We start from the raw sequence: 25212 nt of genomic DNA, 5'->3' as shown, positions 1-25212 counted from the left end.
CAGGGCCAGAAGTTGTACTTGATGATGCTGATGAATCCTGTCCAGCTCAGAATATTCCACAATTATAATAGTAGTATCATTGAACATTTTTTTCTTTTTTTCAGGGAGTGGGGGAAAAAAACCCCCAAAATTATTGAACCAGTTTTACAAGTCTTATTCTCAAGAAACAAAGGAATGTTTTGTGCTAGAAACTTTCCTCATTAAAAATTGTAACTTGGGTTCATAGTCTTTCAAAAAGTCTCTGACATCTTCAACTTTCAAGTTGAAAATTATGTGGATTTTCCATTTAGATGCCAGTTGCAATTATTTCTGGTAAATAGGTGTGTCATACAACAAACAGAAGACTGAATGAGGCTTGATGCTGAATGAAGGCTTGAGTATATAAGTCACTGTCATACAAAATGTGTGAACTCAGTAACCCCTTTGCTACACAGCTCTCAGTAGTCAAATATTTCTTAGATCTGTCCTATGGTAGAATCCCAGGTGCTGTGGCCTAAGTAACTGATACAGATTCTGCTGCTGCTTCCTTGTGGTTCCCAGTAGCCTGACCTCTAATTCTCTGGGGTGGAGAATAGGTGTGTGCTAGCAGCAGAACTTTCCCACTCATAAAATACAGTCACAATTCCTGCTTAAAATATGGCTGAAGGAGGTGGCTGTGGCAGCTTTTTACGTGGTAGTTCACTGTTAGATGCATTTACCTGGAGACTGAGGTCAAATTGACATTCTAGGCTTCTGCCTCCCATTTCCCAGAATTACTGCCACTGTGTTGTAGGGCACCTTGTGAGGGGAGAGAGTAGTGGTAGGAATGTGTGGAATACAAAACTTAAGTAGGGTATGATTTTGTATGAGCTCTAGTATCCTTTGCAGCAGGGGTGAGAGCACATAGGTAGATACAGGTGTAAAGAAGGCTGAAAGCTGATTGCTTTACAGCTTCTGATTCTTAATAGTGACAAAGCAGTGTATTCTGAGGGAATAAAAAGATTCTGACAGGATGTTCAGAGAAGCACTTCAGACAGGAGAGCCAGATCCCTCACTTCACCAAGCAGCGGAAAATGTTCCTCAGTTGTGAGGTGGATGGAGATCCACAGAATGTGGAAGGCTGTGCAAGCTCGTGGCTTTTGGCAAAAGGAAGAAAGCTTTCCTCCACAGATGTGCAGCTGCAGAAGAGGTCCAGTGTCCTGGTAGTCACAGAGTGAGAGGAAAACGTAAGGACTTTACATTGGACATTGCAAACCCTCCACTTCAAAATGCCAAACAAACAAAATGCCAGCACCCATGCCCTCCCAGGAAATTGTAGTGGGAGTCTCCCTTCCGTAGGAGATGGTCACCCTCATCTGCTGACCTTACTTGTTAACTAACAGCAGAACTTTTAAACTGGTTTAAAATCAATTTCATATTAATGCAGTACTTTTCTGTTGGAAACGCTTCACTGCAAAATAATTTTTCATGGTAGATGACACATCGATGGAATTTTACCAAAACATGTATTAGAATGGAGTGTGCATTCCTCTTTATTTTGAAATGTGTGTTGAGAATTATTTATTTTTATTTGTGATATGTTTTTGAAACAGTGTCCTAGAGTTGGTGTTATGTTGTTGCCTCATTCGTTTTATTCAGGATACTTTTTGGAAGAAACTTGCTTACATAACAATTTGGGGACATCCCTCCTGGCTGTGTTCCTATCAGGACTATGCTATAGCTGAGGTAGAGTCTGTTATCAGCATCAGTGGTGCTCTCTGTGTTTTATGGCTTGCCAACAATTTCTGACTTGTTATGGCCTTTTTCCCCAAGCTGTCTATGCAGTAGGCAAGTTGTAGGGATAATAGAAGATGAATATTCTTAAATATTGAATCTGTGGAAAACATTTTTAAATGTGATCACTGCTTATTGAAAAGCAAATAATTAGAAGAACTGAAAAATCCCGTTCCTTCTAGAATGGAACAGGCTATTGCACAATAGGCTTTCAGTGCAAGTTTGGGGTGATACTGTGCTGTAGATTTTTTTGTGGCAAATCTAACTTACTGAAGAGATCAGGGAATTAATTGTCCTTAAGGGAATCTCTATGTATTATACTTCCAATTTTCTTGGTTCTTGAAAGATGGTTGAGAAGATAGCATCACTCTGTTGTTCATGAAAGTTAAGAAAAGTACTTTTAGACCAAACTGGTCTTACTTGGGCGGGGGGGGGGGGGGTATGCAGCCTTTATTGCTTTGCTCTGGTATAAAGATCCTGAGTGTTTTCTAAAGTAAATACAAAAGAGATAGCAGCTTTCACATGGCCTTTAAATTTGTAGATGTCAATGCATTCCTATGAAACACTAACTGAACCTGTTAGGTTAGCTAGAGATTGAAATAGTGTATATTTTTTCATTTATTTATTTATAAAAATAAAACCTTAAAAATAAATTTGTAAATAAATTATTTGGGATTTTTTACATTGGAGGAATAAACAAAAAAAAAAAAGTTGAAATACCTCTGGTCCCATCATTTTGCAGTCATGTTTCTGGTTTTGTGTGTGAGTTTTTGTATTTGCAGTGAAGGTAAGCAGCTCTTGCTGTTTTAATTGGGCTAACTGACTGTATGCTCAGTTAAAATCAGAAGTGAGTTCTGAATTCTTACTTAGCAAAACAAATAAAAGCCATTCGCAAAGTAAAAAAATAAATGTTCTTTGCTTACCTTGGAGTAATTTCAGTCCTGTTGACCCAATTTCCATAGTATGCATTTGGTAGCAAGGAATTCAGAGGGGTTGGTTTGTTTTTTGTGTGTAGATAGTCTTCTATTGCATGTATAAGGAAGATACTTATAAATAGCTTTTAAAATTACCAGCAGTGCTTGGAAAATCTTTAGTATTGCCTTATATGTGACATAATGGAGACTTCCTTACCTGTAATGGGCCAACATTTTGGTACTTGGAGTTTTGCACAGAGACACTGGCAATCTTTTTGTTTATAACTATGTCTCAGGGATGAAACTTAAGTACAGCCATCTCAACAGAAGAAAAAATTGGTTGTGAAAGGCCAGCAATGTGGTGTCCTATCTTTTTGGTACAAACAGTTTCAGGGGTTTTGGGCAGTGATCACCAAGTAATGAACAGTTTGTACTAAGAAATGTGTATTGTATTTCTGTTCTTAATTCTACCTCCTTCATACTACTATCTTCTCTTAGATCTGTTTTCTAAATATGTGTTTTTTAAAAATGTAGATGCTTCCATTTTTCTTCTGCTCTGCTCAGCTCTCATGAGACTCCACCTGTAATACTGTATTCAGCCCTAGCACCCCCAAAACAAGAAGGACATGGAGCTATTGGGGTAAATCCAGGGGAGGACCATGAAAATGATTAAAGGGTTGGAGCACCTCTGATATGAAAACTGACTGAGACAGTTGGGGTTGTTCAGCCTGGAGAAGAGAAGACTCATTCTCTACATAAGTCCCTGGGGAGACTTTGTAGGACCTTGCAGTACTTAACAGGGAGCCTACAGGAGAACTGGAGGGGGACTTCTGACAATGGCCTGTAGTGATAGGACAAGGCATAAGGGCTTTAAACTGTAAGAGGGCAGGTTTGGAGTAGGTATTGGGAAGAAATTATCTACTATCAGGGTGTTAAAATATTGGAACAAGTTGCCCCATCCCTGGAAGTGTTCAAGGCTGGGTTGGATGGGACTTTGAGAACCTTGATGTAGTGGAAGGCATCCCTGCCCCTGGAAAGGGAGTTGGAATTAGATGGTTTTTAAAGGTCCTTTCCAACTCAACCCATTCTATGACTGTGGTTTTTGCTCTTTACTGCTCTTTCCTGTAGTTATTTGGCATCCCTGCTGTTTACTTCTCATCCCTTCCTCAGTCCCAGATTCAAGAGATCAAGAAACGTCCTTCAGGTGATCTTGTGTTTAGTGGGGGCAAACTTGGGAGATTCTGGAGAACACTTGTCTGCTGTCTGGTCAGTTAAATTTAACTTGGAATTTAGTTCACTGTGTTGTTAGTTGCTACTAATTAAAATAAGGTGAGTAGAGATCTGAGATGAAAAAAAAAGTGAAAAAATGTGGCAAAAACTGAGAGAAAAATCAGCTAAAAAATATGAGGAAAAGAAGGTGTGTATGGAAATAACAGATTGATTGAAGGAATCATTGTGGAGTTGAAGGAAAGCAGCTGAAGTCAAATTCACTAAAGCTTAGAGCACGACAGTAGAAACACACCTTAAAAATGCCAGAAGAAATCTTACTGGAACAGAAGAATTTAGGAACAGCAGAAAGAAAAGGAACAATAAATCAACATGCAGTCTTTGCTTCTATCAAGAATAGTGTGGCCAGCAGGTCCAGGGCAGGGATTGTCCCCATCTACTGAGCCTGGGGGAGGCCACACCTTGAATCCTGTGGTCAGTTTTGTGCCTCTCATTTGAAGAAGGACTTTGTGGGGCTGGAGTCTGTCCAGAGAAGGGCAATGGAGCTGCTGAAGGGTCTGGAGCACAAGTCCTGTGAGGAGCTGGGGGTGTTTAGCCTGGAGAAAAGGAGGCTCAGGGGTGACCTTACTGCTCTCCACAACGACCTGAAAGGAGGTTGTAGCCAGCTGGGAGTTGGTCTCTTGTGCCATGTCTCAAGTGAAAGGATGAGAGAAAATGCCCTTAGGTTTTGCTAGGGGAGATTCAGATTAGATATTTGAAATTTTTTTCACGGAAAAAGCGAGTAAGCATTGAAAAGTCCTGCCCAGGGAGGTGGTGGGGGCAACATCTCTGGAATGTTAGGAAGTGTCAGGAAGTGTCTGGATGTGGCACTTGGGATGTGGTTGTGGTGATTATGGTGTTTCTAGGTCAGTGGTTGGACTAGATGATCTTGAATGTCTCTTCTGGCCTTGATGATTCTGTGAAAAGATGGCAGTACAAAAATAAACATTAAGGAAAAAACAGGCTGCTATTAGCCATGCAGCAAAATTAGAATGAATTAGAAAATCTTAAGACAAAGAAGATGGAAAGAGATGATGAAATAAGAAGTGGAAGAGTGGGGAAAAACCCACTTAGTGAATGAATAAAAACAAGTGTAAAGCCAGATAAAGAGATTAGCAAGCCTCAGTGATCATGTGAAACAAAAGCTCAAAATCTATTTTCAGTTTACCTTTTCACTTGTTTAAACAAATATATCAAATAAAAATTCCTATTACTTTGTTATGCTTGTAATTTAAGTATATAGTTTTGTCTGATTTTTGGTGTTACGATTCCCCCCCCCCCCATCTTAGTTATTTATCTCTCATATTTTATTTGTGGAAATATATTTTATATATCATGTCAAATATGCTACACTTCCAGGAAGTGACATTTCATTGTCAGTGCTATGCAGAGTATGGTATCTGAAGTGACAGTCATGTTTATTTATTATGCAATTTAGTAATGAATTTGCTTTGAAATCCCACAAATGAAAACAAATTTCAATCATTTAGGACTGAAAATTTTATTTTTTTACCTTTAGTTTTGCAAAAAGGGTAAAAGAGCAGGAGTTCATGCTGATCCCTGTCTGCTTCATAAAGCTTTTGCAGCTCTTTTGACAAAAAATCCCCCAGGATATGGAGACAGGGTGCTTTGCAACCATCTGTAGAGGGTGATCCTGTAATTTTCTGGGCATATAAATTTGTAATGATTAAAATTAAGCAGCATCTAGACACAATTTGTGTAGCTGTATTTTGCAAGTTTTTTTTTTTTTCATAATTATTAAATCCCACCTTTGCTGAAATTCTCTTCCTTTCCTACAAGTGCTTGTGGACCAGGCCTTGAAGTTAGGGGTATTCAGCACCCAAAGGGATGCCTAGCACCTCATGTTATTCAGTCTCTATAACAACAGATGAATACTGCATGAAGTAACTTCTCATATTATTTGTGTGTGCAACATTGAAATGTCTTGAACATTTCTCCACACTGTATCTTGCTAGAAAAATATCATACTTTGACTATGAGCTTTTATGCCAGAGATCCTCAGGGGACAAACAGAGGCTTGCATCACATACAGATGACTGTATTAGTTTCTGCAAACCCCAGGAAAATTAATTAGTGAAGTTTAGTTTATAGTGCATTAATTCTTTAATCTTTGAAGAGTTTTTTACCTTTTTTGTCTGTTTTCTTTCAACTCAGGAAATGCTACTTCACCACAAGTTCAAAGACCTTCTTTCATGGACTATTTTGATAAACAAGATTCCAAGAATAAAAGCCCTGAAAACTGTAATCAGAACATGCATGAACCTTACCACATATCCAAAAATGTTTTCCCTGATAACTGGAAAGTCCCTCAAGATGGAGACTTTGATTTCGTAAGTACTTCTTTATTGTTTAATCTCTTGCATGCAGTTTATTTTATATGTGCCAAAAATAGTTACTCTCTTTCTATAACTATATTAATGCAAATAAAATAAGTAAACTTTCAAGAATACTGTCCAGATATCTAATTTTTGTGCCTCATCCTGCTTGTTGAAGTAAGTACACCTGATTAACACAGGCCTTTTTTAATGAGGAGGTGTCTGTGGCATTATACTACCTTGTAATTACTTTTTTAAAAATTGTTTTTCGTTCCTTAAAATTCATGTGTTATAACAACTTTAAAATTTGACCCAATACTGTTAAGAAAAAATAGAATTGCTATAGACATGGAATATTGTTGTCATGTTTTCTGGCTATCTCAGTAAAATGATAAACATTTTAAAGTGGATTGGAGCCATTTAATCAATCCCCTTGGAGATGTTTAAGACCACCTACTGTTCTACACAAGTCATCTTCTTGGTACCATTCCACTAGCACACATCTCTTTACATAGAATTATTCTACCTAACACAAGTTCATCTATTTTAGGTTGGAGTTTTTACCCTCCAAAATATTTGTAGTTTATTTCATTTTGCCTATGTTGCAAATTATAACAGGATCAAAAAGAAAATGTTCCTAAGTTATAGGTTGCACTTAAAATGAAATATGTAGTTAGTGATTAGAGACTTGTAAGTAATTATACCTGGTTTTCACCTTGGCTTATTTTTTAACATGTTTCAATGTAGTCTTTGTTTATCTGTTGTGGATGAAATGTTCATAACTACAGTGCAGTAACTAAATATGATCATATGGTGCCTTTATGAAGCACACTTGAGATTTCAAGAGAAATGTTGTGTTTAATTTTAGGTAACAGCTGTAGGTGGGGAATTTTCTTTCCAGTTTTCACTTACTGCATTTCTACTTAAAGCTGACTCTTAAATTTAAACTACTGAGGTAAAGCCAGTTAAATAGCATAGTACAAGCTGTTGCTCCTGGAGAGTTTTGATTTAGTTGGATTTTGGTTTGAATGGAGTTTTTTTAGGTTTGTTTTTTTTTTTTTCCTATCAAATACAGCTATCATCATCCTGATTATTGACTAACAAAATAGTTGCACTATTCATTGGAAGATAACTGGCCATTGTTTCAGTGGGGTTATTATAGTGGCAATAAAACTGCCTTTAGAACATCTTTTCCATTACTTGTGAAGAAATGCAGGCAGAAATTGTTCTTTTTGTAAATACTAAGATGATAAATCTGTAAGTACTTCCTCATTAATAATTCACACGTGGATAATCATTTGGAATTTGTTGACATTGCTTGTACAATGAAGTTGCCTTCTTGTAATAGGAATTTGTCCTAGAACAAAACCCAAGCAGTTCTGATCTTCAGAAACTGAACTGCTCAGTTTTCTACGCATACCTTCCAAGTGGTGTTAGACTGGCAAGTGCAGACTTCAGAATCCTAGAATGGTTCCCTCTAAAGGAAGGGACCTTTAGAGGTCATGCAGTCCAGCTTTCCTGCTGTGGACACAGTCATCTTTCACTAGCTATTTAAAGCTGTAACCTTGAAAACTTCCAATAACGCAGCATCCACAACTTGCCTGGGCAATTTGTTGCTGAGTCTGTTGGAATTTATGTGATGTGCAGTTTGTCCTTGGCCTCCTGAAAAGGCAGTGTTTTGAGGCTCGTCGCTACAAAATTATTCTGATTGAAAACCAAATAAGATTTTTTCAAAAGTGACTAACTATTTGTATGAACTCTGTGTGTGTGATGGTATTTTGTTTTAAACATGAAGAAGAGATAAACCATCCCAAGAAAAATTTTAAGAAGATGCTTCAATAGTGGATATACTGCTTCAGAGTAGTCCACTCAAAAATGCATTTCTCTGAAGCATCTGATACCAGCTTAACTGATTTTAACAGGTTTTAACTGCCTGCTGATTTGAACCACTGGCAATTATTATTTACTTATATATTCTAGAAGCACTTCTATTTATGTTTTAGACAGTGAGTGGCAGTATTGGCAAGTGGCCTGCAAGAGACTTTCTCAAAGGATAAATCAGTGGGCAGCATGCATAATATATTGTCTGTTCTTTGTGAGATCAACATGAATGTTTGCAGTTGCTGACATGAAGTCTTTAAATGATTCATGAAAGGGATAAATGATGGAAATTTTTTTAACTAAATAATTTCATGCTGTTTTGTTTGGAATTAGCCTTAATGGGAACTAAAAAGGTATCCAAATTGTAAATTCTGACAATCATAATTTTGTTTAAAGTAGGGATCGCTACACTAGAACTGAAATATAAATGATCAAAATACAACTTAATACTAGTATTTTCTGATAGTACTCCAGCTTCCTGTGTAGAAGAGGAAAGATGCTCTGTAAGCCAGAAGTCACCAAACTCATTTGCTGAGTGATAACATTATTTCTTACCCTTACAAGCCAAACACACCATGGCAGTTGTGGCAGCCAGTGAGCACTTCACTTGGGAGCCAGGGTGAATGACAGGGTCATGCTAAGAAGAAATGCTTAAATGTATTGGATGGAAAACACTACAAATTTATTAATGTATATGTCTGTTAAAACATGAAATAGGAAAAAGAAATGCCATTGAGATGGGAAAGAGAAGGAAAAAGAAAGTGAAAACAAACTTGACAAATCCCTGCAACTAATAAGTTTGCTTATCTCTGTATATTTTAAGGTGAAACATGCAGAACTGGGAACTAATTCCTGTGGCCAAATAGTATATTTGCTTTAGGTCACAGTGATATTTAATCCTATTCTTAGTCTACCATACTGTCTGATAAAACATAGTTATTTTATTTGTTGAAATGTACAAATACATGTAATGTGCATAGAGCAGTTAGTCTACATACTTGCTGATGTTTTTAGATAATGTAAATAATGATAGAGGAAACTGTTCTCATAATGTGGATAAACAAATAGATAAAATAAGGCAAATGAACATGGTGTTAGGGCTGGTTTGAAAGTCTTGGTGTGAGCATAGTTTTCTGCCCTGATGTAAATGTTTTAAAAACTACTTGCCAACACAAATATAACTAGAAGACTTTTCCAAGAAAATAACATGCTTTGGTAATCAATCTGAGATTTAAAAGAAGTAAATGTTAGCAGCATTATTTGTTCTGTAAGTATATATTTATGGTTTGGTTTTTTTCTCTGCTGAAGTACATCTGTTTTGAAATTTAAAAGCTCATCTTAATTCTTTTTCACTGATGCCATGTGGAAATTTAAGGTCTATCTCTGACTTTTAATCCTGCGGGCTTTCATTTCTGTGATCTGTCTGTGCTGGTTATTGATGTCCTGTTCCAGAAATTTATAAGAAAAACTTGTCACTGAAGACCTTCAAGTTTTGCATGGCATTGAATCAGGTATATTGCAAATAACTTTAACTAAACTGGATTCTGTTACTGTATACTCACCTTGAATGTTACATTATTGCAGATTTAGACTGTTATACTTGCTTCTGGGTTTAAAGTGCTGTTTTTCGTGCAAAAAGGCTGTTTGGATTTTTGTACTACGTTTCTTCTTGCTTTTTAAAAAGAAACAATGACCTAACAAAAACATTCAAACTCAAACACTTCTGAATATTTTCTGTTCTGTGAGTAGGAATTTGTATGGAGTTGCTGGTTTTAATCTTTGTTTTCCGTTACTCTGCTGTCTGGTTTTGATGTTTCATGATAAATTCTCAAACCTAAAAGTGGGCCTTTGATATCAATGAATATTAGGGAAATGTATTTCTGGGGAAGCACTTGTAATGTTTTGTTTTGCTTTTTCCACTTTAGCCTTTGAAGTGGAGCTGTCGAAGCTCTGATTTGACATACAGCTCTTTAAAAAAACTCAAACTAATGTTTATTCGAACTTCAGCTTTTTTATTAAATTGTTAATGTGTATCTCACACTCAGGGATCATTGTGGAATTTTGCTTTCAATGAATTCTACAGTCTATAGGCAATTCTCTTACAAATTTTAATTCTTTTTAAGAGGCCTGTGGGAGATGGCATAATTAAAGCAGTACTTTTAATCTTAATTCTGTCAGTTTTTCTTGGGGTTAAGTGATGCTTTATGCACGGCAAACGTTGATGCCGGTAATCAACAAGATCGTACTCATTATCAGGAATAGTGGCACAATGAATAAGTAAAAATGCAGTAAAGCTCTGTAATGTATGGGTGTGTGAGATTCCTAGGCATATTAATGGTGCACAGTGTAAGCAGCTTTTCCATAAGGAGGCTTAAGTGTTGACTTTTAGTTCTAGCTCAGAAGTCAGCAGTTAGGATCGGAATGAGAGCAAATGATGTGTTTGTTTCACCCATCTGACGGGCCAGTCCTTTTAAGAACAGGGTTTTTTTGTAGATATTTTGTATTCCTATGACCATGTTGCTGTTATGATAGCTTTGTTCTTTCCGTGGGGAATGGAAAATTCCCATGAAATAGGTACTTGCTAGAGAGAGCTATGTATTAAATGAGTAGTATAACTGCAGCGTGTTGTTAAAGCAGTTTGCTTAAATTTTTTTATTATCCTTCACAGTTGAAGATTTTATGTTGTGTAAAATTTATAATAGAAATTAGTTTTCACCAAGAAAAGGTGAACTTTTAATTCTGAGCAAGAAGAGGTCAACATTTTTGTTATGTGGGGATACCCAGATAAATCTTACCTTGTGAGATTGATGTACAGTGTGTACATGTTGTGAAATAACCTGCTGCTTACATTTTTACCGTATCATGACATTTTAGGTTTCATTAAGATGTAAAATTACCTTGTAAATCCTTCTCCCCCTTAGTAATGGGTGTTAGAGTGGGACATGATATTAACAAAGGATTTACATGAACCTAATTGATGATAACCTCTGAATTTACATTAGTCAGAATGAGTTGCTAAACTTCATTTGCACAAATCGAATATGTTATTTCATTTTAAATTAGTAATTTACTTTTTGTTATGAGACAATAAAATATAAAAAGGCAAATCTGTTTATTATAGCAATGCTAGGGTAATGATTTCTGTCTCTAGTAGAATTATTTCCAAACACGAATGGTATCCAGATTGTTAAATATTAAACAGTGAACATGTAGATCATGCTTTGCATAATAACTGCAGTATCATGTTTAAGTAGATGCATTTTGGGTGACTTAAAGATTCTGGAATAGCAACAAAAAAATAAAAAGCCATCTGTTACTGTAGGCAGAATATTTCCCTGGGTTTCAAAACGAATAAATACGTTAGAATATAATAATTTTGGAATAGTAGTACTGCAGATACTGAAACTTCAGTTAACATTTACAAATGTATAATGTAGCAATTGATTCTGTAAAAATTTAAATATCATAAAATGACTGAAGACTATCTAGAATTACATTAAAACTTCACTAATAAAGCTAAGCTGAGATAACTTCATTGGAAATAATGGCTTTGTCCAAAATCTCGGCTGGGTTTATGCTGACTTTATTTAAGCAGTGGATGAGTTTATTTGGAACAGTTCTCTTTCTAATTAATGGGAATTAACATATTTAATCTATTTTCAGTCATTTCTGATTCTCTCTTCAAAGATCTGAAAATTTTAAGTGAAGTATTAATGTAGATTCTTTTTGCTTTGTTTTTAATTAGTTGTTGAATATCATGAAGCATTTCCAGATGCTGACAGGAAGGATGTTTCTGAACTAAGCAAGTATGAAACTTAGGTTTCTGTGTTTGCATGGGCCATAAACCCATGAGGTAAAAGTATTATTGGTGCTGATAGTTTTCACACAGAATTTCATTCCGCTCAGTTCAGGCATGGCTAAAAGGGGAGAGAAATTAGTTTAATGAAAATGACACACTTTTTCTAGGTTGTTTTATGAGGACAGTGTGAACCTCAGCAGTGGAGATTATCTGTACCTTTTAAAGTAGGTGGATGTTAGAGAAACTTCTTGTGTCTTGGGTGATTATTTACAAAAAATGAGAGGTATGTGTGTGGGGAAGTCAATGGGAGAGGTATTTGTATTAGGAATTCACAGAGGATGGTTTGCACGTCGTGGTTTGTTAGGTTTATCATGCAGCTGTTTAGGAGAGGAGTTTTTGCCAGCCTGGCATGTAAACCAGAAATATAGTACTGGTTGCTGTGATTTTATAGGCAAAGATAACAGAACAACTTATTACACTTCCAAAAAAAAACCTCTCTAAGTCAAATACTTACTGATTTAACTTAATTCTGTTTGTATATTCTTATCATGGAAGGAGAATTATTTTTCATGCGGAGAGGTGGAAATATAATGCCTGAGCAGAGTGTTTCTCTAACTGGTATTGAATACAGCATCCTTTCTCTTTGAATGTCCCTTCTTCTATTAGTATGTAAGTAAATAATTGAAAATCAATCCAATAATTTTTTAGGCTGTAAATAGGATCAATACTTTCTCTTAAATTGTAGGACTATTATAAGGCTGTTACTCTGACTACTGAGTCAAGTGTAACAAAGTGACAGTGCTATGCTTCGGCAGCTTTGGAAAGTGAATCGTGCTGTCTGACAAAGATTATATAAATTTTTGTAACTTAAAAGAGCAGAGGATTCATTCTAGAACAAAAAGCTTTTTGCATTCTTACATGTTAAACAGAACAAAAGGCTTTCCTTTATCATTGACACACAGTCTGAAGAAAAGGCAAGAGGTCAGGCTTGAATTGCAGTAATTGATTTGAAGTTAGATAGAAGGAAGAATGGATAACTACATACAACAGCAGATTGCATGGGAGGGTTGCAGAAGTTGCCATTGTTGTAAGTGTTGAAGATCTGGTTATATAAACACATCAGGAACTGTTTTGGTGGAATTAATCCCACTTGGAGCAGAGGATTGTTATAGGTGACCTGCTCCTGTAAATGTTTCCGATGGCCTTATTTCCTCTGGCTTTTTAAACTACTGCTAATGCCTGATGTTTGTAATCATAAAAGATGTTGAGAACACTTACATTTTACAAGCTTGAGCTCTCAACAATAGTGACATACTTAATTTGTTTGTTAGGAGCATCAGTGTTCTGGAGGAGCTAAAGCCTGAGTAATCTTAATCTATTTTGCCATTAGCAGTCAAGTGTTATTTCCAAACATGAGTCTTCCTCTAGAAGATTTCAGCAAAGATTCAGTCAGTAAGATTTAACCAGTTTTCCCTCCCAAAACTTTATGGGATCCCTGCCATCTTATTTTATCACATCAAAAAATTTCAATGTGCAGTTGGTTTTTACTTACAAAATAGTATCTAGTGAGAAAACATTTCAAAACTTACTTTTCAGCCATCTTTCAAATTCTTCGTATTGAGTAAAGAATGAATCTACTACACACCAAAGAGTTCAAATGCTTCCATCATCTTAATGCCTTCTTTTTTACCTCATTAGCTTGAATGAGGAAAACGAGTTGAGAAACTGAAGCACAGCTCTAGTATGTACATTTGGTTATACAGCATGTCTCTAATTTGTGCATAGTTTAAAAAGAACAAAGGAAAGATATGAGTGAAGCTGACGAGCTGGGACAGTGCTGCTGCTTTAAAGTAACATCTTGTTACCTTAGTAACCAGTTGTCTGTACTAATATACCTCTTTAGGATCATTGTGTCATAGCTCAGTAATGTGCATAGTTGAGAAGGAATTCCTCAAAACTTGTAAAAAGGCAGTGGTGGCTGGACAAATTTTAAATGTTCCTTTTTTGTCCATCAAACCAATTCAAATTCAGGTCTCTATTCTGTTTTCCCTTACAGCTAAAAAACCCCAAACAAACAGGGAGGGTATTTAATCCAAGGGGTTTTGCATGTTCCATGAATCAGTGTTAGTGTCAAGAGAGTGTGCCACACCTTTGTGTGTAATGTCTGATCTCCACACCGAATGTTCACACCAAGGAGTGCTTGTTCCAGCTCAGGGTTTCTGCAGAATTCTTTGAAATCATCTCTGTGTCAGTATCATGCAAATTTACCACCAGGAAACAAAATCTGCTCTTCTGCTCTTTGCTATGATAATTAATGCTAATGAAAAGGACTAAAAATAAAACCTGCCTCGGGAGAGTGGGTGACTGGAAGATTGTTTTAAGTTAATTTTTTTATAGCTTCTTAGTTTCAAGGAGGATTTCCTTATTGTGAGGTTTGGTAAAGAATGGGATGTTTTTATCAGTTTAGGGTTTTTTGCTCTGGCCCCCCTTCCCTTTTTTTAGACTCAAATGGGATCTTGTCAGATAAGATTCTAGCAATTTAACAGAAAAAAAAAATTGGATGAGCTTAGTGACTGTGTGGCTGACTCTGAATAATCACAACACTTGTATTAGATTTCTGTGCCTCGTGTTTTGATCAGCAGCCAATAAGTACCATGTGTAGACTCTATATTAAGCATAGATGTTAACAATATTTCGTAAACAAAATGCTGGAAATTAAATGGTTGACATTTAATACTATTGTGTTTTATGAGGAACAGAAAAAAATCTGTGTGGTTTTAGTTTGCAAATATCTTGTAGAATGTGAAGAAAGACACTTCTACACCAACACACTGACTTGAAGCAGTGGGCTTAAATACTTGGAGTTATTTGTTATTTTGAATTAACATGTTCAAATATATTACTAGATTTGACTTAGTGCATGTATATCAAGTCCAGGGATTGTCCAAAATACTTTGCCTTACGTGTAAATTTTGTTTCTTTTCTTATAACTTGCACAACTCAGAAATAAAAGGGAACTTCTGTGAAACTTGGGAGAAAAATTTGTATTTCTATAGTTTCTGAATAACTTATTATTCTCATTTACTTGTATTTTTTAATGTCTGAAAAGTATGTCTTAAAATTACTCAGATGTCATTCTTTTACATTAGATCTGTGACTAAATATGCATTATAATCCACATTTACTTTTGTTTACTGGGAATTGTAGCACTGCTGTGAACTAGTAATTTTATTTTTCGTGATAAAGGTAAGATGTGTGCATTGTAAATTTGTAATGAAACTGTTTGGAGACTTAACCTTTTTTTCATTCACTGATGTTGTTATTTGTGCCTGGGCAGACATGTGCCTAATGGGCAGCACGTAAAAGTGCTTGACATGGACAGCACCTAAAAGTACATGACAGTACTTAAAAAGGTAAAAAAACCCCTGTGTGATATCCTCTGGTGTGTGGAGGGGTACACCCACACACACGACAAATCCAACAAAGCAAAATAATTAATTTGACAAGCTTTTTTACTGACTTTATCATTTTTATATGAGTAAAAATTTAAAAATAAAGCTATGCAAGCCTAGTATACAAAGCTGTGGTTATTGGCAAACTCTTCATAAAGACTTAATCTCATACTTGCTGAAGTCAGTGGCAAAACTCCTACTGATGTCAATCTTAAGTTTCACTGCTCAGACTGTTAAAGAAGCTGCTTTCAGTTGTGTGCCTAAATGTGAAACTGCAGTTAGATTTTGGGTTAGAAATTTCACAACGTAGACTGTTTCTCTCAGCATTCCTTAGTTTTGGGCGAGTTCACCTCGTTCCTAAGAAAGAAACACTTGAAGAATTAACACTTTTCTGGCATCTGTTTAATGATCATGGTATTACTTACATTTGTGTTTGACATTAGGAGTTGTACAGATATAAGAATAGTAATCAGATAATCTAGTTTGTTGATGTAAATGTTCCAGGACAAAATTGTTCAGTAGGACAGCCCTAAAGGTACAGTAGCATGGTTACAGCTATTTCAAGAAGCTGCTTGATGCTCTGCTGGGCACTTTGACTTCATTTCAATGACAGTTTTTAGTGTGCCATAGAGAGAGCTAAAACAAGCTACCTTAAACCATTTTGAAAAATTTAACTTTGCATTGCGGCAGACTGGGGTGATGGGCAAAGTCAGGTCTGCAGCTGAGAAGCAGGAGCTTTGTAACCTGTGCAGCCTTGACCACATGATGCTGTATGACCATGCTGTAGTGCTTGTAGATGTGAATTAGGTGGAACCTTCTAAAAACATCTTTGAATTTTTTCTTCCCTTGTAGTGTCAGTACAGTCCAGTATACATGGTTGGTTTTTATATTTCAATATTATACTTCTAAGTAAGAATGGAGGAAAAAGTGTTCTTCAAAGACACAGACCAAACTTTCAAATTACCCTAAAAATTTATCTAGGTGCAGAAATTCTGTTAGTAAAAATTACTTGTCATGAAATGACAGCTTCTTTTATTTTGTTGCGTCCTCTTTGGAGATTGTGCTTTTTGGCATGGGGAATTACTTGAAGTGTGAATGGAAGTGGAGGCTTGCTTTCTAAAGTGCAAACATCTGGATTACTTTAAGATTGCCATTAATTATAGTCCCATGTTCTAAATGCCACACACAACAGGAATGTGTATTCTACAGAGATGGTGAACCACTTAAAGATGCAAACTGTTATGCAGATAATGTTCATAGACATAGAAGTATGGTATTTCCATGGTGCTTGTGATATGTGTGTGTAGAATGAAATGGACTTTTTGTTTTGCTTTTGCAAAGATGTACATTTCATCACTATTTTTGTCTAAAGAGTTTCCATTAACTGTTAGAACACGACTATGAGGCAAGATGAAGAGACCTGTGTAAGTACACCTACATTCAGGCAGGTTCACCTAGCTAAGACATTAAATTAAAAAATGGAACTAAGGCTTGTCCTTTAATATTTTTTCTGTGGCTTAAAATTTGGCAAGATATGACCAACTGTGTGCAGTCCACCTTCAGTGCTACTTTAGGAAAACAGAGAATGAATTGGCAGGAGTGTGCTGGTTGTACTGCAGTGTGGTGTGTGCATGCTCAACTGTTTCATTTCTTGTCTCTTGATCTGTTAACTTCCTTGTCATAGGATTTAAAGGCCTAGTTTGCAATGATTGTTCTTCCTTACATAAATGGTCCTTTGGAAGGAATGATGTTATGACCAAATAATGCACCTTTTGCTTACTCTCAGTGGTTAACAGGATTTAAATGTAAAATTTTGCAGTGCATTTTTATTTAAAAAAGAAAACTAAAAATCTTGAGTCCCAAACAGTTTTCAGAGTAAAGAATATTTGCAGAGAAAAGAGATGGAAAAGAGCTGATACCTCTGAAGGGGATTTCTGAGGGATTTAGGGAGAGCAGTAGGTGGAGGGAGGCCAAACTCCATGTTACTTATGCATCCCTGTGAAACTCAAGAGCCTTGTTTTCTTCTCTCTGTGGGCTGATGACTCTATAGCAACAGCCCAGTGATTATCTCAGAGGTGGGCTAGTTCAAAACTACAGGGGAAAATAGTGACATTGGAAAGAGTGGTTAGTTTGAAACTACCTGACCTGTTTTCCATGTTTTAAAGAGCTGTTGCTATGGGAACAGCGGCTCACCGAGGATGAGCGCTGTGAAGTTTCAGAGGTTCGGCAGTCGTGTGTGCGTGGAGCAGCTGGATTGCTTCCAGCATCAAAGTGTGCTCCCTGCACCCACCTTTTTTACAGATTCCTGTGCTACCCTAGAATTAGCACAGATTCGTTAGAAAACATATTTGCCAAACCCTGCTGAGCAGTTTATTAATTTAGCTTGATTTCAATTAATTTCTTCCTTTGTACATCTCATCTCATTGCTGCTTCCCAATATAGAACACTTCCAAAGAGCAGTAGTACCCTGTGGTCCTCATACTGTCCTGTCATCAAATACAATGGTAATTTTCTTCTGCAGCTCCATATCCCATGTTATGGAAGTCAGCAAACATATGCTGTTAGACCATAGGTTAAAGAGAAATAAATTCCAGAGCTGAGACACATTAATTGAAAAATTACCTGACAGTTCTCATCAGTGAATTGCTATCTGAAATTCCTCTACTGCTGGCTGTTGCTGTTATAATATGTGGTGGTGAGAGGATTTTGCACGTGGCCAGTTCAAGACACTATTTTACAGTTTTGAATTGAAAATTAGTGCAGTGAACTTTGCTTGGCATCCAGGGTGTACTGTGCTGCTTGTGAGAACTGTCATTTACAAGATGGACAGCAATATAATATTAAAACAGAAAGGTTTGGTTAGTAGAGGTGTAATATATTTTTCAATTTAGGGAATTTTTTATGTTAAGAAGTTAGAAAAGTGGTTGTAATGTGACCCATGTCTAAAAAAAAAGTATGTTCTTGCCATACACAAATTTTAAGAGGAAGACCTTGTTTTTACTGTCCTCAAATTCACAGGAGTAGTTGGGACCCTAGCAAAGCACCTTAGTTAAGAGTAACACCAGAGCCTTTGCTTTACTGAGTGGGAGCTGTGACAGAATAGAATAATCTAGCTGCTTTTTTTTAATTCCCCAAATCTGTTGGCATTGTTTTGGACTTGTTGAGCCATGGATTGAAAGTCTTCCTTCACCTCTAACAGCAGATTATAAGACCAAATATGAAGGAGAATGTTCATCTGTGATCTTTAGTTTATTGGTTATGTGGGAAAAAGTAGTATTTGTAAAGGGTTCTCAACTAATCTCATTAAATGCAAAAATGAGTTTAAAAACTGTGTTCAGATGCTGAAATCAAATGGTCAAAAGTTACGGAGTGATGCGTTTATGATCACTTGACCCCTTATGGGCCCATTATGTGACTGCGTTTTAATCCACAGTCATGTAATTAAAGAATGTGTTACAGTGCTATAATTAGGAAAAAAAGCAAAATTAAGGTTGCCTAAGGAATCATAAGATTCCCTAATGTCTTTCAAGTATTTGACTTAACGTTCTTTCACAATTTTATATATAGAATCACAGAATGTGATTTCATACCAATTTATAAAGGAAAAGGAGGGAGAAAAGCAGTGCTTATTCCATGCACACACAAAAGCCTTTCATTACACAACATCAGTGTCTAGGCACTGAATTGTTAACTGCTGATGCCCAGATCACCTCTGCTGACCGGCAGAGAGAGGAAATCAAAAGGAGGAATAGACTACTGGGAGCCTGGATGGAGGGAACAGGGAATACATCAAAACAAGGAAGATCACCTTAGTCTTTCTGGTGGTCGTGAGGTAAGATTAATATGAGCAGATGCTTTACTCTGGACAGGACACAAATGGCTTTGACTGCCAGTCGTAGTGGCACAGAGTCAGTCCAGGCCTTGGTGTAATAGCGCACGTGTGACGGAGTTGCCCAGTAGATGTGTTATAATGCATACTGAGATGAGACTAGGGACTGATAAGGTAAGATGTTAGAAATGATGTATCAATTATTTCTGCTTCCATGAAAGTGTAAGTAGCCTTAAAGTGCTTTTTTAAAAGGGAGCTGGGCTATGTGGTCTTTAAATGTCCCTTTGAACCCAAACCATTGAATGGTTCTATGAATATGCATTTGCGGCTCAGAGAGCCGTTTGCAGCTGCGTAAAAAAGCACAGGCAGCAGGTCCAGGAGGTGATTCTTCCCCTCTACTCAGCTCTCATGAGTGCTCACCTGAAGTGCTGCCTCTAGCCTTGGAATCCTCAGTGCAAGAAAGATGTGGATTTGCTGGACTGGGTCCAGAGGATGGACGCAAAAATGATCAGAAGGAGGAAAAGCTGAAGGAGTTGGGGTTGTTCAATCTGGAGAAGAGAAAGCTATGAGGAGTCCATACTGTGGCCTTTCAATATCTATGGTGGAGTTCTAAAAAAAGATGGAGAGAGACTTTTTGCCAGGGCCTGTAGTAGAAGACAGGGTGCAATGACTTTAAACTGGTTCAGTGAGCTGTAAGTGCATTTTTGAATGGAAAGATTTTTTTCTGTGGTTGCTGAGATACTGGAACAGATTGCACAGAGAATTTGTGGATGCTCCATCCATGGAAGTGTTCAAATATTGGATGGGACTTTGAGCAGCCTGATCTAGTGGAAGATGCCCTTTCCTATGGCAAGAGGGTTGTATTACAGATGGTCTTTAAAGGTCTCTTCTAACACAAATCATTCCGTGATTCTGTGAGAACTATGAGGAGGGAAGGAGTGGCAATAAGGAATTGTTATTGACTGACCATAACTGCTCACCCTCTATCCCTTTGTGTTATTGGGGGAGTAGTGGCTGTGAGTAGCAGTCTGTAATGAAGGAGTGAAGTCAAGCCTGGGAAGAGAAAGAGACCAGGTTTTCTGTTGTTGGTTGGTTCTCGCTACACAAATCTATTTATATTGGCAATAAATTAAATTTGCCCCATGTCAAGTATGTTTTGCCTGTGATGATAAATGGTAAACAATCTCCCTGTCTTTGTCTTGAGACACGAGCTTTCTCATCCTATTTTCTCCCCCATGCCTCATAAGAAAAGGGATGAGCGAGCAGTTGGGTGGGCATTTGGCTGTTAGCAACTTATCCCACCTCACCAGCTAAGACTCATTAGAGCAATCTTATGTAGCTAGAACTTCTCTGATATAAGAATAAGTTTTCATGATCTTTATCAGGTCTTCTCTCTCTTTTCCTGATACAGCACTTCTGTTGTGCAGTCACAGCTCAGTAACTAAGTGTCATTGCAGATGCTTGCTTTATTGGAAAGAGTGCCAGGTCTGGTTCCCTCTCAGTGATCTAAAGCACAAATACCATCTGTCCTACAGTTAAGATCACTTCAGTGAGTTTCTACATAACTGCTCACACATGCCAGATACAGAGAATCAGTCTAGCTGCTTTTTTATTTCTTTTTTTGGAACTGTCCTCAAATTGCCCCATGACACATGTGCAGAAGTACTTCTTCCAAATTCCTACTCATTAAAGTTGTCAGCTTTTTCTGGAACTTCTTAGAAGAAGGCCTTGTATGCAGTACAAGGGCTACAGGGTGGCCTGAATGCGTTTCTTGGCTGTTCATTGGAGTGACTTACAGTCCTCAGAATTGTGACTGTCAGAGCTGGCTTGGAGTCTTCTTGGTATTTTGCAACAGCTTGATGCTTGGCAGGTAGGTACTCTCATGAATGTGTCAGTCTTAGAGCTGGTGATGTTCATGAGGCAGGCGCATGCTTTGTTCAGATGTACCCAAAGGGCAGTTGTGGTTGAAGCAATTGGTGCCACCTGGTCCATCTCACCATGTTCTCCAATGTGCTAATTGAGTCTTAGGAAGAGTCTAAACCTCTGTATGTCAAGAGTGCCAAGAACATACCAGGGCAATAATTTCTGTGAACAAAAAAGGAGGCATGAGAGCTTTATGCTCTGCAGAAAAGGTGACTGTATGTGGAATTGATATATCTGTATAAGACTCGTATTGACTAACCCTCATAATATTGGGTAGTGGGAACTGGAGAATTTTGAGTCAACAGGCTTCAGAAAGATACCCAAGCCATTTTGTGGGACTTGAGATGCTTGAATGGGCCCATTCTTTCCCTGATAATGAAGAGGAAATATTTTTTATTAGGTGAATAAATATTTTTCATCGTGGTCTGGTTTATCCTCAGGGTCCTATTTGGATACCTTTTCAGTCTGCTAGTCACATTTTACTTATCTCTTTCCTGCAACTTTATTTACAGATTTACAAAATATTCCAAGTTGGAAAGAACCCATAAGGATCATCGAGTCCAACTCTTAAGTGAATATGGGGATCAAACTGGAAACCTTGGCATTATTAGCACCATGCTCTAACCAACTGAGCTGATTTTGGGGTTGATTATTGGTGATCCTTAGAAAGCTGCAATATTCAAAAGACCCAACTTATCCCAAGCTTCGTGAAGGCAGTTTTTATTCTATAATCTCTTCTCCATGATAACAGCTAGTTTTGGGTTTTCAGGCTTACTATCATGGGACTTGCATTGCTTGATGCCTTAAGTGTTACTCCAGATTGTGGGAAGTCTCCTGATCCTACACTCATCCTCTGAGAACAGCCATATCAAAAAGTGCTCAGAAGTTCACTATATGTACACCCACAGCCAAGTGAACCAGTTTCTGTGGGTGGTGGCCAGCTTTGTACTCATCCTCTATGTTTTGAGGCGGAGGTCTCCTTGCTCTTGGTCAGAATAATCTTTTGAAAACAAAAAAAAAAAAGCAGTTTTTCTTTGGGCACTCTTTAGAAGTACACCTTGTTTCTGGAATGAGTTCATTGTATTCTTCAGCAAAATTTCCCAATAGGAAAATTTATAATAAGAGTTTTCTGGCTGATCTAATGAACCAGCATTTTATTGAGACTTTAATGTTACCTTTACATCCCCTTATGGATCATCCCTCTAAGCTCCTGGCTGTGTGATCACTCCTGCAATTTTTTAATTCTTTGAATTCAAATAACATTTTCTAGTGATTACCACATATTTAGGAAAATATATCTTGAGTCATGCTGGCTTTCTTTACGTTGGAAAAAACTGTGTAAGTTTGAATTTTATGTGATTCCTGCAATGTGTGACTGAAGCCAGGAAATCACCCTGCCTGTGTTCTTACTAGAGTCACACACGTCTGAGATACCAGTTGTTGTTTTTTTTAATGTGGACAAGAAAGTTTAGAAAGATTGTTCAGCTTTTCAAAGAGGTGGCAAAAATGCCTGTGTGCGTGGTGATTTCTCTGCAGGGAGATAGTGTGGTAGGGTGCTGGGTCAGGATCTACTGCAAGAGAGCCAAAGGCGTGTGTATCTACATGAGCACAAGCGTGCTTTGAGATGAGAAATATGTCTGTCCCTGACACTTGCAGATTTGTTCCTATAAATTCCATATGTGCTTTGGCTTTTTTGTAAGCATGGTACCATCACTGAGGGCTTCCATGCATAATGCAGCTCAAGTGGTTCTTAAGTACTGCTTTCCTTAAGGTTTTACATATCCTCATCAGTCAAAACCAGTGGGTTCAGTTTGGATTGGAATGGAACTTCTCAAGAAATTGCATTCATATGTGTGTTCCTAACTCCACATGAGGTCTCATTAAAAGTTACCAGGGTTTCTAGATGCGAGGAACCAAGGACGCACATTTACCAGTTGGTACCTCACATATGCAACCTCCACAGCATGACAGTGTGCCTGTGAGTATTTCAAAGACTAAAAAACCCCAGTCTTTTGAGGGTTGTGCATAGAGTGTCACATTTCTGGACATTCCGGTTATTGCCCAGTAGCTTATTTTAGGTGGTGCTCTATATTATTATTTATAAAAAAGAATAAAGGCCCTTTGGGAATTAAACAGGAAGGATACTTTTGCATTCATCCACTAGTGGAATGAAATAAGAGGAATTAAGGGAGAAGAAAATGTAAATTCAGAAGAAACTTCCATTTGAGGAATCCTACATCTAAATGTGTGGTTCTTTGCATAACAACCACTCAGTTAAGTTTTGGGGTTGTTAATTTCACACACTATTGCAAGAAAATGAAAATAACAAAACCACCATGAGGCTGCAAGTCTTCTAGTAACATTGGAAACTGTAATGCTTGTTCTCTTACTGCCAGGTTTATGGTTTTGATTTTCTGTTTGGGCGTTTAGAAGAACTAGGATTTCTGTTCAGTAGTAAGGCATTCTGGGACAAAGATGAAAGGAGAAACTTCAGCAGCAATCAAAATTAGAGGAAAGCTCGGACTGCAGTTATTCTCCATGGCAATACAAACTAATTGTAACCATATTAGAGAAGCAAAGTTGTGGAGGTAAATAGTTGGTGTAATATATTGAGTTATACATTTACGTGTTAATATGACTATAGAAGACATTTATGTTCTCTTATTTCAGCAGCTATTGGTATTTTTGTTAAAACTAAAATTCTTTGGATTGCCGTGCTGTATGGAAAAAAAGAAAGACTAGAAAGAAGATGGCTCTTGAAATTGAGTAGAAGGTGGTTGGAGTTTTTTTTGAGAGGTGGCTTTGTTTCTGTTGGAACTGATGTCAAATCCCAGTCACCTGATAACTCTGTAAATAAAATACAGAGTTAATACCTGTTCTGCACTTTCCTGTGTAAGACTAATGAGAGCATTTGCAACCCTTGTTTTAAATGTTTTTTCTTGCCTTTTGTTTCCTCTTGCTGGTCTACAAACAGATTCACTTTGTCTCTTCATTCCACCTTTTCATTTGCTAGAAATGGTAAGCACACCACTCTGTGGTACCAGTTAATGAACGAATGGTTAGATCAGATAATTTGTATGAAATGAATCCCTGTCTGCTGTGATTTATCATGTTTTTCAGTATGGACTCTGAAGATTTTCTAGCCAATAATTCGTACCTATCAACTATTTAAGTTTTCTTATATCTGTAAGGTTTATCTCTGGCTTTGCATCTCTAAGAATACCTCATGACACTCCTTGACTCTCTCATCCCTTTCTTTGTGAGTACCAGGTTTCTACCTCTAATTCAGCAAAGCATTAAGTTGGCTTGCCTATGTTAGTTATGTTGTAATGTACAAATTATGTCTATAATAACACTTTAGTCAAGAGTCTATCTTCAGTTATGTGGAAAAATCTGCAGAGTCTTGAGAGTAGTTTGCACCTGCCACGAAACTGTGAGTAGACAGGGTTACTGGAAAAACACCTTGCATTTGAGGAAAATTTGCTTCCGGTGCTAATTTGTGGGCAGGCAAAGTCTTTCCAAGGACATGGATCTGAACATGCTACTGCTTGAGAATCATTGATTTCTGACCTTATCTCTTTGGAGTTTTCCAGAATAATCTAGAAAAGTCGACTCTTTAGGTTGTTGGGGAAGAATTGACCATGTTATTTTCCTCCTTCAGATTAAAAGCAGAAAGATCCAAAAATATCATAATTAGACAATTTTCTTGCAAAGGATATAAAAGGTGACCTATGTAGACTACCATAATTTTTTGTGGTCTTTCAAAATTTTTATTTCAGATTAACTTGAGTTTCACTTTACCTTTATGTTTAAATAAGACATAACATAAAGAAAACATTAAGCACAAAACCAAACAATATCCAAAATGAGAAAATTGCTTTATTCTTTCAGTTTTTGAGCTCCTTGTACTTGGGATGTGTTCACAGGGTAATTTGAATTTGAATACATGTGGGAGGTTGTCCTAAAGTAAATTAGCAACTAAATATTTATTCCAGTAGTTTCTTTTCTTACATTTTACTCTGTTATTTTTATTTAGTATGATAGTTTTTGTCCAAACTAT

At 37.1% G+C, this 25212-nt stretch overlaps 1 protein-coding gene across 3 annotated transcripts in view; it reads left to right on the top strand.

The window, feature by feature from the left end:
- The window catches only part of STK3 (serine/threonine kinase 3), a 131889-nt gene that overhangs the window by 80298 nt on the left and 26379 nt on the right, over positions 1-25212 (top strand). For all 3 annotated transcript variants that reach the window (XM_064392705.1, XM_064392696.1, XM_064392686.1), the window contains exon 10: positions 6108-6283. In XM_064392705.1, coding sequence (XP_064248775.1) covers positions 6108-6283 — 176 coding nt within the window. The remainder of the gene's footprint in view (positions 1-6107; positions 6284-25212) is intronic.

The sequence above is a fragment of the Passer domesticus genome, chromosome 1 (assembly GCF_036417665.1).
Source record: "Passer domesticus isolate bPasDom1 chromosome 1, bPasDom1.hap1, whole genome shotgun sequence".
NCBI lineage: Eukaryota > Metazoa > Chordata > Aves > Passeriformes > Passeridae > Passer > Passer domesticus.
This window is presented reverse-complemented; position numbering and strand designations above follow the sequence as displayed.